This window comes from Zymoseptoria tritici, chromosome 4 (genome assembly GCF_000219625.1).
Source record: "Zymoseptoria tritici IPO323 chromosome 4, whole genome shotgun sequence".
NCBI lineage: Eukaryota > Fungi > Ascomycota > Dothideomycetes > Mycosphaerellales > Mycosphaerellaceae > Zymoseptoria > Zymoseptoria tritici.
Genome location: NC_018215.1, coordinates 2,221,369 through 2,237,180, shown reverse-complemented (window position 1 = coordinate 2,237,180; position 15,812 = coordinate 2,221,369). Strand labels below are relative to the sequence as shown.

The 15,812-nt window shown below is 53.9% G+C and overlaps 5 protein-coding genes across 5 annotated transcripts; 3 read left to right on the top strand and 2 right to left on the bottom strand.

The window, feature by feature from the left end:
• Window positions 1-517: 517 nt before the first annotated feature.
• Window positions 518-2,221, top strand: MYCGRDRAFT_104274 (uncharacterized protein; the record flags this gene model as incomplete). The annotated part of the gene is made up of 2 exons (XM_003853241.1): window positions 518-1,892; window positions 1,948-2,221. The coding sequence occupies 2 exons, from the start codon at window positions 628-630 to the stop codon at window positions 2,108-2,110; spliced, it is 1,428 nt and encodes a 475-aa protein (XP_003853289.1).
• A 202-nt stretch (window positions 2,222-2,423) lies between these two features.
• On the top strand, window positions 2,424-3,817 carry MYCGRDRAFT_100022 (uncharacterized protein; the record flags this gene model as incomplete). Its single annotated transcript, XM_003853242.1, has 3 exons — window positions 2,424-2,613; window positions 2,672-3,526; window positions 3,588-3,817. 3 exons carry the CDS (start codon window positions 2,568-2,570, stop codon window positions 3,803-3,805), a joined length of 1,119 nt encoding a protein of 372 aa, XP_003853290.1.
• A 2,211-nt stretch (window positions 3,818-6,028) lies between these two features.
• Window positions 6,029-7,783, bottom strand: MYCGRDRAFT_71455 (uncharacterized protein; the record flags this gene model as incomplete). The annotated part of the gene is made up of 3 exons (XM_003853056.1): window positions 6,029-6,196; window positions 6,635-7,625; window positions 7,682-7,783. The coding sequence occupies 3 exons, from the start codon at window positions 7,774-7,776 to the stop codon at window positions 6,029-6,031; spliced, it is 1,254 nt and encodes a 417-aa protein (XP_003853104.1).
• A 1,728-nt stretch (window positions 7,784-9,511) lies between these two features.
• On the bottom strand, window positions 9,512-10,159 carry MYCGRDRAFT_92771 (uncharacterized protein; the record flags this gene model as incomplete). The annotated part of the gene is made up of 1 exon (XM_003853055.1): window positions 9,512-10,159. The coding sequence occupies one exon, from the start codon at window positions 10,157-10,159 to the stop codon at window positions 9,512-9,514; it is 648 nt and encodes a 215-aa protein (XP_003853103.1).
• Window positions 10,160-10,769: 610 nt separating this feature from the next.
• On the top strand, window positions 10,770-15,785 carry MYCGRDRAFT_92770 (uncharacterized protein; the record flags this gene model as incomplete). The annotated part of the gene is made up of 6 exons (XM_003853243.1): window positions 10,770-10,796; window positions 10,893-12,053; window positions 12,114-12,449; window positions 13,165-13,431; window positions 13,822-13,932; window positions 14,286-15,785. 6 exons carry the CDS (start codon window positions 10,770-10,772, stop codon window positions 15,783-15,785), a joined length of 3,402 nt encoding a protein of 1,133 aa, XP_003853291.1.
• Window positions 15,786-15,812: the final 27 nt, after the last annotated feature.

Below are 15,812 nucleotides of genomic sequence, written 5' to 3'. Positions count from 1 at the left end.
GTGAGTTGAAAAAGGGCGACAATCCATGGTTGTCGATATCGATGGTTGCAGAATCGGAGGCGGGAGTTGAAGACGAAAAGCAAGAGGTGCAGCAAGCCGGCGCAGCAGAGACGATACAGTGGCTGGTTGAATGTGACAGCAGGAGGCGATGATGTTGAGCTATGAAGTTGGCGCAGGTTTGCTGTTCTGTTCAAGTCTTCGACGGAGCAGCGGCCTTGCAAAAGTATGCGGAAAATGTCCTCTGTACCATAACATCGAGCGAGGCAGAACGAGGGAAATGTAGCAAAAATGGCAATGGAGACTTGCTTGTCGAATCACAAAGCGCATGTTCGCTTGCGTGTCCTCTATAACTCCGGATCATTGGCATTGTGCTGCCTGGAGTCCGAAAATCTATCTTTGTCTTCTGACGACGCCCAAAGTGTGGCTGACGTCCATCCCACTTGCGTTCCCCACATGCTTCACGGGCGAGATCTCCATCATTGGACCCAAACTTGTGGACGTGCATCCGTTCCCCTGATTCACTGTTCCTCTCTTCCTCCTCTCCTCACACTGATCTGCTCTACAGAAAGCACCATACCATACAAAGAGCCCACAAACATCCAATTCCCGCGAAAATCACCCATAATCATGCCATTCGGCCTCAAGAAAAGCGACAAGGGAGACGGCGATCTCGACTCGAAGAAGGCCTCTCTCTTCGGCGGAAGATCAAAGGCCTCCAAAGCCTCTGGATCTCCAGCACCTGCTTCGAACAATCCATACGCCGCCGCTCCGCCCAGCAACGCAAACCCATACGCTTCAGCACCCACAAACGACCCATATGGCAAAGACATCAAGACTGATCCATATGCGAAGAGTCAGAGCAGCTTCTCACAACCACCCACGAGCTCATTCGGGAACCTGAGCCTGAACGGCGATCGCGCTGCGCCTCCGAGTTATGGCGCAGCCGGAGGGAGTGGACAGCCGTTTCGCAATGACAAGAGCCCAGTGCCGCCTGGAGGATATGGAGGCGGACAGGCGAGATACCCAGCACCTGGAAATTCATATGGACAAACGGGAGGCTATGGGAACAGCGATCCATATGGAACTGGCAGCTCACAACAAGCATCCCGCTATGGGCCTTCAGGATATGGTGGGCTAGGGAGGAGCAACAGCCAAGACACAATGAGCACAGACGCTGGTCGGAATGCGCTCTTCGGCGATGCGCCCACTCGTGCGCAGCAGTCACGGCCGGATATGCCGCCTCAGCAAGGCAGTGCAGGAGAAGCAGGTGATGCGAGCTACAGCAACACAGGTGGCTACGATTCGACGGAGATGCCTGGAGGGTACGGGTCCGGTCCACCACGAGAACTCACAGCTGAAGAGCAGGAGGATCAAGATGTAGAGGCTAGCAAGCAGGAGATCCGGTTCATCAAGCAGCAAGATGTGGCATCTACCCGCAACGCCCGCCGTATCGCCGAGCAGGCCGAAGCGACAGGTCGCGAGACACTTGCTCGTTTGGGTGCTCAAGGCGAGAGGATCCACAACACAGAACGCAATCTCGACATGGCATCCAATCAGAACAGACTCGCGGAGGAGAAAGCTCGAGAACTCAAGACACTCAACAGGAGCATGTTCGCTGTGCACGTTGCCAACCCATTCACCGCCAAGAAGCGCGAGGAGGCCGCCAATGCGATCGCATTGGAGAAACATCAGCGCGAACGTGCGCAGAGGGATGCCACGCGCGAGGAGGCGTATGGCAGCACAGCGAGAGCGCAGCGCCAGCAAAGAGACATCAATGGCAATGTCGTGCGAACAGCGCCGGGCGCAAACAGGAATCTTGCGGATCGGGCAAAGTATCAGTTTGAGGCGGATAGTGAGGACGACGAGATGGAGAACGAGATTGATGATAACTTGTGAGTGATGTCGTGGAGTCCACTGGTCGAGCGGATTGCTAACAAAACCTGGTAGGGACGCCATTCACCGCGGAGCCAAAACGCTTAATATGCTGGGCAAGGCCATGGGCGAGGAGATTGACTCGCAGAACAAGCACATTGATCGTATCATTACGAAGACAGACAAGGTGGACGATCAGATTGCCGTCAACAGGGCGAGGTTGGATCGCATTAGGTAGACGAGCTCACTGGCAATGTTGCTCTCTCACATGACATCTTTGGCGTTTGCATGACCCGGGCAGCATGGATGCATACCCGATAATGGATTGGCCAAGTCCAATACAGTGACTTGGAGCAGCATGAAGGACTATGAGGCATATAGAATGTTCGCTATGCGTAGAAGCATGTATCATTGGACCACGCCTTTTCAGTTCCAAGCATATTCCTTGCATGTGACAGAGGGAGGCCTCTGACAAGCAAAGCTCACAACGTCACTTGTGACCTCGCAGCTCGAAGCTTTCAAGAACGCAACACCGACCGACCATCCCAGCCAATATTTCGAAACACACGACCATGGACCCACCAATTACCGGTACCCATCGTCCCGCCTGAACCTGAACAAAACAAAAGAAAATCTCTCAAGTTTTGCACACAACAATCACACAAACTCCATGATCTGAGCTCATATCCACCACCATGCCGCCGCGATACTTCAAGAACGACGCACCGCTCGCACGTCGAGGTCAGCAACACTGTGTTTACCGTTCAATACTGCACACCCAACTGACAACGTATTACAGACCCCCGCCGCCAGCTCGAAGCCTCCCTCACCCGCCTCGTCCTCGAACACCCACCCACCTCGATCAAACCCGGCGGCGGGCTCTTCAAAGGCCCCATCTCCGTCGCCTACCTCTTCCTCGTCCTCCAGCAAATCTACTCCGACCTCCTCGTCGAAGACACACCCCTCGGTACCTGGTCCGCCGCCTACCTCCACCACGCCCAAGAACACATCGCCAGCTACGCCGGTCCTTCACCGGGAAAATGCGGCATCACCGACGACATTCTCGCGCTGCTGGCGATTGGCGCGGCGAGTAGTAAAGATGCGGACATGGCGGCGAATTTGTGTGATTATTCTGCTGAGGTGATTGATCCCGAGACGGAGAATGAGCTCATGTTTGGACGGGCGGGATACCTTTACCTCCTGCGGTTGGTGAAGGCAAGTTTTATGGATGATGCCAAGACGTTGCAGCTCATCACGGATACGCAGGAGGATGTCATTGATGCGATTCTCGACTCCCCACGGCCGTGGAAGTGGCAGGGGAAGACGTATATCGGAGCGATTCACGGCGCGATTGGGATTCTGACGCAAGTGGTGCTGACGAATCCGGGAAAGTACGCGGAGAAGTTGCAGGCGGAGTTGGCGGTGTTGTTGACGTATCAGTATGAAGGAGGGAATTTCCCGGCGAGTGTGCCGCCGGAGAAGGATCGTTTGGTGCAGGTTTGTCACGGGGCGCCCGGGGTGGTGTGTAGTTTGATTAGTGTGGTGGAGTTTTATGACGGGCCGTTGAGGGAGAAGATTGAGAAGGCGATTGTGAAGGGTAGGGAGTGTGTTTTGGAGAGGGGACTATTGACTAAGGAGCCGTGTGTTTGTCATGGTGAGTCGTGGATGGGAGGGAGGGAGACTTGTGTGCGGATGGTTTGCTGATCTGATGGCAGGTATCTCTGGAAACGCCCTTGCGCTTGAGGATTCAGACTTTGAGCACTTCCTCACCTACACTACGGGCCATGAGATGAAGTCGATGGAAAAGGATGGGATGCTGGAGAAGTCTTCTGCGCCGGAGAGCCTGTTCTTCGGCGAAGCTGGAAGAGCCTGGACTTGGGCTGTCGCGGATAAAGGCCTGCCGAAGCGGATTCTGGGCTACAATGATCTTTGAGGTCCTTGTGGAATGGGAGGAACGAGCAGAACGAAGCATGAAGCTGAAGGGCCTCCGCGCTACGAATGATGCATATTGAGCGCTTCGAAGGGCCATTTTGATCTGCGAAGCGGAATGCGCGTTCAACGATGCATTCACGATTAACGATTCCTGTGCTGCGGCCTCAAACTCTACGACATCGAGTCTGAGAGCTGCTCACATGGTTGCGATGAGAGATGTTGATGAATTCTGTTACGATTGCATGGTCTATGAGCAGACCGAGGAAGCTTTCAAGTTCCGTTTTGTATGATGCATACGCACAGAGGGCTACGACTACATAGCAGCAGTATGATGATCACGAGCCATTGATTGTGTTGTGCTGCAGTACTGCCGATTTCTGTGACTTGACCCCGGCTTGGCGATCATCCCTTGCCTGTCCGTACCCCTGTCGTGCCTCCGCAGCGGTTTCTCCACGATTTCCATCATCATGCATTCGGATCTTCCAACGACCCAAGCCGCAACATCTTCGGCACACGGCGCAAACATCTGTTTTCCGACTTCATCTTCTTCATCGACATAACTACGTCGCCTCCAGGGCAATGACAAAGCCCACGTCGTGCCTTCCATACACTCTCCGCCGTTCGACTTCATCCCTGCCCCTCTTCACGACAAGCACTTCACTCTCTTCTGGCTGGCGATCACGACACATGAAGTCATCCGTGTTCCTGCATTGAACGACCTTGAACTTCGTCTTCCGCTTTCCTTGCGCAGGTCCACTGTAGACCTCGACGAGCGAAGATGGCTTCGCCAGCGAGCTTCCTTGCTTCAAGCAAATCTACGCCTGAGATCATCATCTCGGAAGACCACATGGTAGGCGGCAATGCAAGACTCCCACCACCGATGCTTTCTGCCCTCCTACCAGCCGCCGCCTCACATCATCCATCCGGCCAGTCAACACCAGAAGCGAAGCCACGCTCCATCCACTTCGACCTGAAAAACACTCCAGAACGAACCTCACGCCCACCCTCCGCCAAGAAGATCCGACCAGGCAGTACACCCCCAATGGTTATCCCCAACAAAACCATCACTTCCCTCGCGGCAACAGAAGCCGGCGCAATCCAACCAAACAGCCTCCCTTCCTCCATCTCGCCACCACACCTCAAAACCCGTCCCAAACTCCTCGACGACTTGAAGCGGAGCTTATCACACACCAACGTCCACCACATCTTCCACCCTCACCATAACCGACCCTCCTCACGCCAGAATCCCCATTCAGTCAAAACACCTCCCCTCGGTGGCGACAGTGGCACCACCTCTCCTCTCCCCGACACGCCCGACCTACAAACCCTCTTCCGCGCCCACCCAACGAGCAGTACCTGTCCAAACCTCCCCGCCGTCAACCGCGCGTTGAACGCTCTGCGCGCGGACTCCACAGCGGCGACATCCCATCCAGATCACCTCACCTCCCTCACACTACTCGCATCGACCCTCACCGCCGCACGCGCTTCCAGTCGGAAAACTCTCTCCCAAGCCATGCTCGCCCGCGACAGTGGCAAGTACGAAATTTGCCGCGCCTTATGTCTGGGGATATTACAAGATCCACGGGCGGGAGCGGATGTGGAAACGAAAGTGTATGCCTGCGCCATCCTCTCCACTCTCGCCAGCAAAGGTCAATCCCTGACATTTCTGGTCGAGGGAATGGAGATTCTCGAGCGGGCTTGTCGAGATGGGGAGAGAGATGAGGATGTAGGCGGTCTGGAGGATGGGTTGAAGGAGAAGTTGCTTGTGTTGTTGGCCATGACGAAAGAAGGGGCTGTGAAGAGGGATGGTGGGATGGAGAGTGAAGAGGTGAGGAGGTTGGCTGGGAAGGTGAAGGGCTTGGAGGAGTTGAGGCCAGGGGTTGGGGTGGAAGTTGTGGGCGATGGGGTGGGAAAGTTGAAGGTTCCTGAGAGTGAGGAGGGTGGGAGTGGAGCGGTGACGCCGAGGTTGGGGAGGATTTTGGTGTGGCAGGGGTGGAGGTGATGATTATGACGATGATGGATGGGAGTGGGCGGAAAAGTTTGATTGCTTGTTGATGTGCGCGGTCTCGAGCGTGGTGTTGCGGTGCGTTTGGGCGGGAGTTTGCAAGGCGCAGGACGGAGGCGGCGATCACCGGCCACACACGAGAGTGGACAGCAGGAGGTCTCATGAATTTATCATTGCGTTCGGTTCGTCCACGATTTTACGTAGCGGTCACGAAGAAGTTCAATTCCTCCTTGCCCTCTTCGGTCTCCGAACCTTCTTCTCAACCTTGACCGACTTGCTATCCTCATCTTCGTCCCGCTCTCTCTTCACCGTCCGCCGGCTCGCTGTCTCTTGCTTCACGGGCACCGCCACCTCCTGTTCCGGCTCAACCTCCTCATCCTCTTCCGACTTGACATCTTCCTTTTTCACAGGTGTCATCTCAGGCGTTCTGTATTCCGCTTTGATGGGTGTCCGAGAAACTGCCCGCTCAGCTTTGATGGTAGGGTTCTGCTCCTTTTTCACGGCCGCTTGGGTCGTCGTCTCTGTTTTAGTTATCGCAGTGCCGGCCTGTGTTTCCTGCTTGATTTCCTCTTTGACTGTAACTCGAGCGACTGCCGTGCGGTCGCTGTTGCGCTCTCGTTTTATGGTGGATTCCAGTTTGACGTGCGGCTGATCGATGTGCTCGGCTTCGTGCTTGATCGTCGCTTCACCTTCGCTTTCATCGACGTCGGCACTAATCTCCTCCTTCACGATGGCTCCCTCCACAGTATCGTCATCCTCTCCGGCCACAACAGCCTCGATCTTGATCTTCTTCGCTCTTCCTTTCCTTTCTTCCTTGACAAGCACCTCCTCCTTCACCTCTTCCTTCACCTCTTCCTTCTTGACCAACCTCTCGCTGAACGCCTTCAAATCCGCCGTGAACAGCACCGAATGCGCCCAACCCGCTTCCTTCCCCCACAGACTTCGGAATTTGTTCCCGACGGCATCATACGTCTGCTTCGTCAGACTCGCGTGTTTACCCTTTCCGAATTTGTAGTCTTTTACCGCGATCTGCCATACGTGCGTATCGACGGGTACCGCCTCGCCCCATCCCAGTCCCATCAGGCTCACGCAATCCGCGACCTTCGGACCCACGCCTTGGAGTGTGAGGAGCTCGGCGTGAGCGGTTCGGTAGCCTTCTCTTCCTTCTGCGGCCCACTTTCCCGCATCGGAGGGTTCGACGCCGAGGATGGGGGTCTCGGGGTTGCGCAGGGTGTCCAGCCATCCGTCCGGCTTCTCTGAAACCATACACGCTGTCTTGTAAATGTACTTCGCCCGATACCCAAATCCCAGCCGTCTCAGCTCCGCTTCCACACCATCTTGCGCCAAATCTTTCGGTTCCGGGAAATCGTGGTAAGGTTCCTCGTCGAGGTATCCCAACAGCGGACCGTATCGTATGCAAAGTTTATGTACCATTTGCCCAATTCTCGCGATGTTGTTGTTGGAACTGCAAATGAAGCCGATGAGAGCTTCCCATGCGTCTTGTCGAAGGATGCGAATGCCAGTGAATTGTGGTGCTTTGCGGGCGAAGTTGGCATCGGAGGCGGCCCATTGGGCATAGAGGGTGGTAAGGTTGGGTTCGAGGTTGAGGTAGTGGTGGATTAGGGAGAGTGTGTCGTCGGATGAGGAGGATGATGGTGGAGAGGCGGGTTTGGAGGAGGGCGGCGTTGGTGGCGTTGTGAGGGTCGTTGTCGTTGGTGGGATGGAGCGGTAGTAGAGGTATTGCGGGTCTTGGTGGAGGGAAAGGATGCGGTTGTGGAGGGCGATGGACCAGACATCGAGGTCGTTTTTGCGCCAGCTGAGAGGGAGGTCAGTATGGGGAGAGCTGGCTTGAGATTAAGTGGCCATTAGTACCGGAAGGACTGGCCGCAACGGAGTGTAGTGTTGATGCAGAGCTCTGAGAGGCTCATTGGCAGCTTCTGCCACTCGGCGAGATTGATTCCGCCCATGTTGATGGTGCTGGAGAAGATGTGGAAGAGAATTGTGAAGGAGTCCAGATGGGAAAGAAGTTCGGGGATCGCGCCCAAGCGCGCCTCCATCGTGATTTAAGCTTTCAGGGTCCACGATACTGTGGGGATTGAAGTGAACATCGTTCTCGACGTCAGCTGCTATTGAACGCATTCTAAAGTACGAATAGAACGGGTAGCAAGACGACAAAAGCATGGCGCATGCAACATAGAATCATCCGTACTTCTTGTATACTCGCAGGGTATGTCTGATCGATCTCTGTAGGTACGGTAATGATGTATAAGTACGATCTCCCAGAAGGGCTCTTCAGGGGCAATTGCAGCTGTTCGATAGGAGGTACCTGCAAAGCTATATCGAACAAAATTTGTTGCCGCAAGACATTGGCTCGCCATGTCGCCAATCAAGCGGTTCTGAACACTTGTGGATGCCCCATTCTCTCGGCTATTCATTGGTCGTGGCCCCTATAAGTCTAGAAAGTCCTGCCGAGCTCTACATCTCCATATCCTTATAGTTATAGTCCTCCCTACTCTGTTCCTTCCGTATATACAAGCACAACCAGCGGCATATGAGCACGCTTACTGCTTACCTCATCCCGCTCCCGTCGTCGTTGATTGACCTTCGAACTTTTTCCTTGCCAAACCTGCTTCCTTTCCCTCTCATACTTACCTTGTCTAGATTTCCTGAGCTCACGAATTCGGGAACTCCAAGAGAAAGTCCTGCATTGCACAGCGCGGAGACGGTCTCTTGTCATTCTGCTTCGGGTAAGTTCCTGAATACCACTCATCGTTGTCGAGCATTGCTAACTGTCTTCTAGCGGCGTGTTAGGCGGAATTTTTGATGCCCCCCACCGTCACGGTCACTTTTCATCAGTTGCTGAGCTTTACGAAGCTCGGTGTTGGAGAAGAGGTATTTACATTGATTATAAGGCGCGACTACTAATGTCGCATGCAGAGCCTGCCGTCTTGCATGAAGGTCGCGATGCTTGCTGAGTCCGAGAGTAGCGACCGGTCATCGACAAGAACCTCAAGCGACGTGGCCATGCGACCGACGCCCGACTTTTGCTCTCGAAACCGCACAACAAGGGCCTCACGCTTCCTCCTCTCGATCTCGTCCTTGCCAAAACACCACGAACGCCTTCTGCGTACAGCCTTGGATATTTATTTCAAGCCGAAGCAAACGCCTCACTCTTCGATCGAACCTCGCCGCAAATTTGGTCGTCGCTGCCAGCGCGCAAAGCGCACCCTTCAGGCTGGGCTGCGAAGGCGTTACTTTTGAGCATTGGAAGAGCCGAACACCGGGCCTGGTTAAGCAAAAGCATGATACGGTCGAGGTAAGACGTGTACACGTTGTGGCGGACAGCACGCAATACATGCGCCGAGGACATCACCGATCTTTCTGCCGTCAGCGGCTCCCATCTTATTACTACTCGGTCTCGATCGATGGCCCCGAGTCTTCGTTCTTGCTTTACACACACGCCGAACTCACGATTCCATCCGAGCATCGAAGCCCGACTCTCATCCATTCGCTGCCGTCGGTCCAAATGCGCCCTTGGTGCTTCGCTGGTCAGGTATTCTTCAAGACTTGGAAGAAGCCGGATATTAAGTCAATCGAGAAAGAGAAGAATACATGAGGTAAGATGTGTACATGGTCGTCTGTACTGGAGCTTATGCTGACGTAGGCTACGACCGAGGTCTCTTCATGGCTCCTGGCCATGTATCAATACAGTTCTGCCTGGGCCGTATTGTTGAGCTCAATCCACATCTCGGTGAGCCTCGCTCTGCTTTCATCTGTCAACCTGCCGAGTTTGGCAATGTCGTCTTGGTAGGATACTCTGAACCCGCCGGTGATGTGCACCACGCCGTTCTTGGTCTTCAAAGTGTTAACCATGGCGGCTTCGAGTACCTTGCGTACACCCTCGGTGCGATGAGAAGCGCCTTCGCCTTGGTTCGTGATCTCCACATACTCGTCTCGCAATTGGACGGGCTTTGCGGTGATTCCTCTGGCACCGAAGCTAAAGAATGGTAAGCAGAACATGTCAGTCTTGTGTTTCCAAAGCACGACGGCCATGCGACGTTTGCTATACACCGGACCTTCGGCCGTTCTTGTCAGCGCCACATCGTTCGGTTGCACGTCTTTGTTGGTGTTCGGAACATGAAAAGGGAGCGATATTATCTCGCCCTTGGTGAATGCCTCTTTTGTATAAGCAGAGCGGACGCAATCCTCGGTGTCGATCCAGCCGTCTTGCTGTCTTCTTGCCGCTCCGCGTCTTGTGCTTGCTTGACTTGGTGCCGCTTGGCTTGGTGCCGCTTGGCTGGGTGCTGCTTGAGTAGGTGCTGCAGCTGCTGCTCGCCAGTCTTGATTCATGGCTGCACGATTTGGCGCATTTGAAGGATCCATGGGCGATATGTTCTGAAGATTCATTCGACCGAACCCGGCGTTCATAGCGGCGCCCGCTCTTGAAGTGCCTGCGGCAGTACTTGGAAGCCTCGAATTCTCCCATCTGGTCGTTGATTGCTGGGTTTGCTGGGTTTGCTGGGGTTGCTGGGGCTGCTGGGGCTGTTGCGGATTGCTATCGATTGTCTGTTCACCGATTGCTGCCAGGGATGGAGTTGCCATGGTCGACCTGACATTGCGTTGTCCATAACCAAGTCCGCCCCTACCAAATGCACGTCCTGGGTTGCGATTCGGATTAGGAGGAAAATTGCGAGACATTCTGATTTCGTGGTGATGATTTGGTAAGAAGTTGAACCTTCGATATTCGGGTTTGGAATGAAGGTTTGCACAGGAGGTAACACGATCAAATCATTATTCCATATCAACTGCTCGACAATCAGTTGATCGAAAGGGTGATGACAGTGGCCGCCGCATCGGGGAATGAATCCTTTGTTGTCTTTGTGCAGAGACCTCGCAATTTCACTTGGTCTCATCTCAACGCAGGAATTGCCTCTTTGACCCAGAACAACAAATTGGCACAATGAGCCGTCTAATTCCGGCGAACATCGTAAGTCTTCTTCAGATCAACACATCATTGCATTGTACTGTTCACTAAGCGCAATATTCACCAACGTCGACTCGATCTAACTTCCTTTTCCAACAGGCGCAATACAGATTCCTAACGATGGAAGCCCTGCTTAATTTCTGGGCGGACTTCAAAACTCCACTGATCGAGACGTGGAGGAGCGTGGACAACTCTCTTCTAGGCGCAGACAGTCCTCTTCTACTGCATCCACAGTCGGAAGCAGATTCTCCGCGCCACCAACGTGATTCTGAGGACGGACGCTCGTATACAGAAGAGTCAGATGAAGAACGACAATCAGAAGCAGAACCTTCGCGGGATCAGACCCAATTCATCGATAGAGGCACAAATACCGAGGAATCAGATGGAACTCCGCACGACCAGACCGACCCCGGTCACTCGGGCCTTAGCGAGTGGGAGGAAGAGGCAGCACGCCAGTCCGTCATGTTGGTCTTCGAGGAGGAGATCCCAGACGCTTACACAGACGGACCTGGCTGCCTGATTGAGGCGCATGATGGTGTCAAACCATGTATCGCTCTCACCATATCATCGGACCTCTCAGCAAAGATTCAGAAGGTGATCATGTCGAAAAGGGAATTTGAAGCAGAGAAAGTCCGCGCAAAGGCAAGGAGCGAGGCGGTCAAGAAGTTCTCGTCCGAATTGCGTACAGCAAAGGTCAAGCACCAGTCTCGCATAGCGTCCGAAGAGGCTCGTCAATCGGTCTCTGACGAAGAAAAGTTCGACAAGATCAGCTCACTACGACAAGAGCTGGAAATGCTCGAATTGCTGTCAGAGAACATGACTGCTGTGAAGACCAACATCGAGCTGAATCTGAGCGCCCGAGCCGACGGTTTGGCTGCTGCCCAAGCGGCAGTGAGCGCATACTTGGAAGACGCCTTTGTCTATGCGCAATTGAGCGAGCCTGATGCTGGTGCATCACCCGAGCCAGTGCCCGAATACGACCTGCAAGAGGAGTACCAAACACTCCGAGATCAAATGGAGGAGATCAATGGGGGCCCTCCGGCACGCCAAACATTGGACACCAGCGACGACCATTTGCGTGCCAACAAACCGGTCCAGACACCAGCTCAGGAGGCCATGCTTCAGGCGAGTACAGATCTGTGGCACGCAAGGGAGCGATTGCAACAAGCTCAAAATCGATTCCACGCCAGGGATGAGATACGGCGGGACGAGTACCAGCAGAACATCGAACTCGAAGAGGCAGGACAACCGACTCTCGATGTCAGTAACGAAGATTTCGACTGCAGATGGGTGAAGTGCATTACCGACATGACTCGAGAGCTGATAGAGGCGGAGGACGCCGTTGAGCAGGCAAAGATCGCGGCCCGGGAAGCAGGTCTCCCATGCGAAGACGATCGGCAGTCCTCGTGCTTTGCTGATGATGCAGACGACGGTCCCGATGGCCCTTTCAGGAGCGGCGACCCCGACACATCTGAGCACGTTGCCGCGGAGCCCCGAGTTCTGGATTGGTTTGATTCTTTGGTCGAGGCTGGTGATGCGGAATTCATGGGGGCTGCTGAGGTTGACGATTGGGATTATAGCGAGGCGGGCATGAGCGATAGTCTCAGTATGGTTGCTCAAGGCTCTGATCGCAGGAGGATAGACAAGTGGCAGCAAGTTTGTCGTACCTAGAGCACAATTTGAGTACGACTGCCTGCTAGATGTTGCGAGCCAGCTGTCTATTCACCTGCGAAAGCGAATAGTGTTTGCCGTCCTCCACTCGTTATCACTTCATACGCATCCGTTTGTGTGTGGCTGACTAAGGTATCATGTTTCAAGAAGTCAAATTTCACCGCACCACATCGTTACCTTTCCTTTCCTTTACTTTACCTCATCATCATCTTTTTCGACCCATTCTCGACGCTCTCCGTGCATCCACAGAACTTCGTATGATGCCTCTTCGTCAGATAAGAGATTGGTCAAGATGAATTTTGATACTTGATATCTGCGCGAACCGAATCTTCAAGACACAACGCTTCTAGCAGACGATGCCTGGCGCCAGGCCAAACAACAGATATCCCTCAGGCTCCACATGGAAGACTTAAGCATTGACGCGTCACCTCCGAGTCGGTACCCAGGCTTTGTCTTGCGCAATGTCAACTCGATCTTGCCACAACTGTAGCAAATGAGCATGCGAGTCTTTGGTCAGCCGCCCGACATATGTGATATGCTCCCTCGGATCGACCGTAACGCCTCCTGTCAGATGTACCGTCGTCTCATCCGTCAATGGCTTCCGGTCGTACGATTCGAACACAACAGGCTTGTACAGTCCCACGTTCTTGAACGAGCGGCCTGCCTCTTTGTTTGCCAAACAAACATAGTCAGCTTTCAGATAGTCCTTCTTTGCGGCCAGGCCTTTTCCTTCGAAAGAGTACAGCGGCAAGCAAAACATGTCGATCTGGTTGATCCAAAGGACGATGAACATTCGACGCTTGCTGAAGGCGGGTCCCTCGCATGTTATCTGCAGGCGCGGATGATTTGGTACCAGTTTCGGATTCATGTTTGCGACGTGGAACGGAAGAGCAAGGACTTCTCCGCTCTTGAAGTCTCGCACGGTGCGTTTGGTCCTGACACATTCGGGTGTTTTGACAGGCTTGAAGTAAGTATCTGTCGTCATGTCGGTCTGGACAGCAGTGCCGCCCCACTGAGTACCTGTCGGCGGCAAGGGACCGAGGGACGGATTGTGGACATTAGGATTCGCAGCTCCGGGATGCAGTAAGGAGTTGTTGACGCTCAGGCCTCGCATTTGGGATACCATCGACAGTCCGCCAACGTGCGAAGGCATTGCTTTCAAGACCGATTTGCGCATATCTGGTGGAGCGACATTCGGTCTTGCGACGGTCTTCCAAGGACTCTGAGCGCCCGTTGTTCCTGCTGCTCCTGCTGTTCCGGAGAAACCGGACGCTTTTGGTGTAGTTGGGGTTGTCATGGCTGAGGCGACCGACGAGGTACCTTTCTTTGCGGTCCCCAGAAGAACCATGGTCTCCAGGATCTTCCTGAGATGTGGAGAGTAATAGAGCGGGTACTTTGCTGGTCCGAGGATGTGGAGTGGAGAATGATCAATGGATGGAAAGTTGAGTGCTTTGGTATTTCACAAAAGGTAAGCGTCTGGTTATCTACCTGCTGTCATGCTGTCGACTGACATTGTCTCCTCCCTGGGCTTTATTCACGGAGAGCGCCGTCGCATTCACGCATTGATGTGGGAATGAAGTGATCCCGTGAATGGACGACAAAGAAGGCCGATGTCTCGGTCATCCGTCTCTCACAAAGATACAAGCGTATGATCCGTCCGTGAAGATGGATCGAATTTAACAAACAAAGGGTCAAAGGAAGCCAACTAATAGCCATCAGCCCTTGGGGTCCTTCTTCTCTTGCATCTTTCAAAGTCTTCTGCATCACCACAACAATTCAGCGATGGATGTCGCAACAATGGCTTTTCTGAACAGGTTTCAGTGGGCAACCATATTCGGCGCTGCATCTCGTCAACTGCCGTGCGCAACGAAGACAGAAGCGACACGGCCATTCACAGCTACGGATCGCACGTGTCATTGTGCCGACCGACCGATTTACCAGGACAGCGGCACGCAGACAATCGACGAGAGCATCCTGAACCCTAATGACGACCATCTGGACGAGACTGAGCGAGTGCTTGAATCGTCACCCGACGAAGCTCCAGGCGAGACGTTTGATGAGGAGTGCGGAGGCGAGAATCACTCCGAATACATCGACGAGCAAAGCGTCCGTGAAGAGCGGTATGTGAGAATTCATGACGAAGTTGAAGAGGACTACACTGCAGGGCCCTTACGCCTGGTTCTGGCCACCGATGGGCTTAAAGATGACTGTCCTGCACTTCTGATGAATCTAGAGCTGTCTGGACTCATTCAGCAAGCAATATATGCGGAGCGACAGTTTGTCCGAGCAGAGCGACATGAGACCGACACCAGGATAGAGCTGATGAGACTTGAGTCTGCGGTGAAGAGGGAGATTCGAGCTCATGAGTATCGCCTTGACCAAGACCAGGTTGATGATTTAGAGACGGCTGCGGTGGCCTCGGCAACGGATGAAGCAGTCTCTGCGGCGTCTGTCAAGGAGTTGGAGAACCTTCGATTACTGCTTGCAGATGTTGGACAACGCAAACAAAGGGCTGCTGCTCAAGTGGAGACTGAAGCTATGTTGCTACATAACTGTACGAGAGCGCTGACCGAATGTCTCGAAGACGCTTTCACTGCCGCAGAACTCGTTTGGCCGGAAGAGCAGGCGCCGGACATCGATGTTGAGCCTCTCGATCTCAAGCAAGAATATCAAGCATTTTGTGAGCAGCTCCGAGAGATGGAAGAAGGCTCTCAAGCAAGTAGTGTGGCAGCATTGAACGTCACCGGCGACACTTACCTGCGGGTACCTCCGCAAGTTCTTGGGCCAGAGGAGCAGGCCGAGGCCGATTTGAAGAGTGCCTTTTTTGACGCCCAAGAGCGCCTGCAAAATGCCACTTTTTACTTCGATAAGCGCGGAATGGCGCGACACGAGGATCGGCAGAGGACGGACGAAGACGAGCAAGTCTTTGATCTTCGCTGGGTACAGCATATCTCTGAGTTGACACGCGAAGTGATCGATGCTGAGGAGGGTCTCGCAATCGCAAAGACGGCTGCAAGAGAAGCTGGCCTCAACGTTACGCTCGAATATCAGTCGTCGGGATTTGCAGAGACTGAAGGAAGCGGCGACCGCATGAGTATTGGGGACGAGCTGATTGTACCTGCCCGGATGGAGAATATCAGTGGATGGCTGAGTGGCGTTGACGAAGAGGTGTCATCTGAGACTGCTAGCAGCGCGGACGTCGACGATTGGGAAGCGCGAGACGTTGAGATATGTGATAGTATCAGTCTTGTAGCATACGGAGTGGATCGGAGGAAGATTGATGGATGGCAGCAGGACTGCCGCCGGTACAATGAAGAATGAAGAAATCAAGCTGCTGATCTTAGCGGC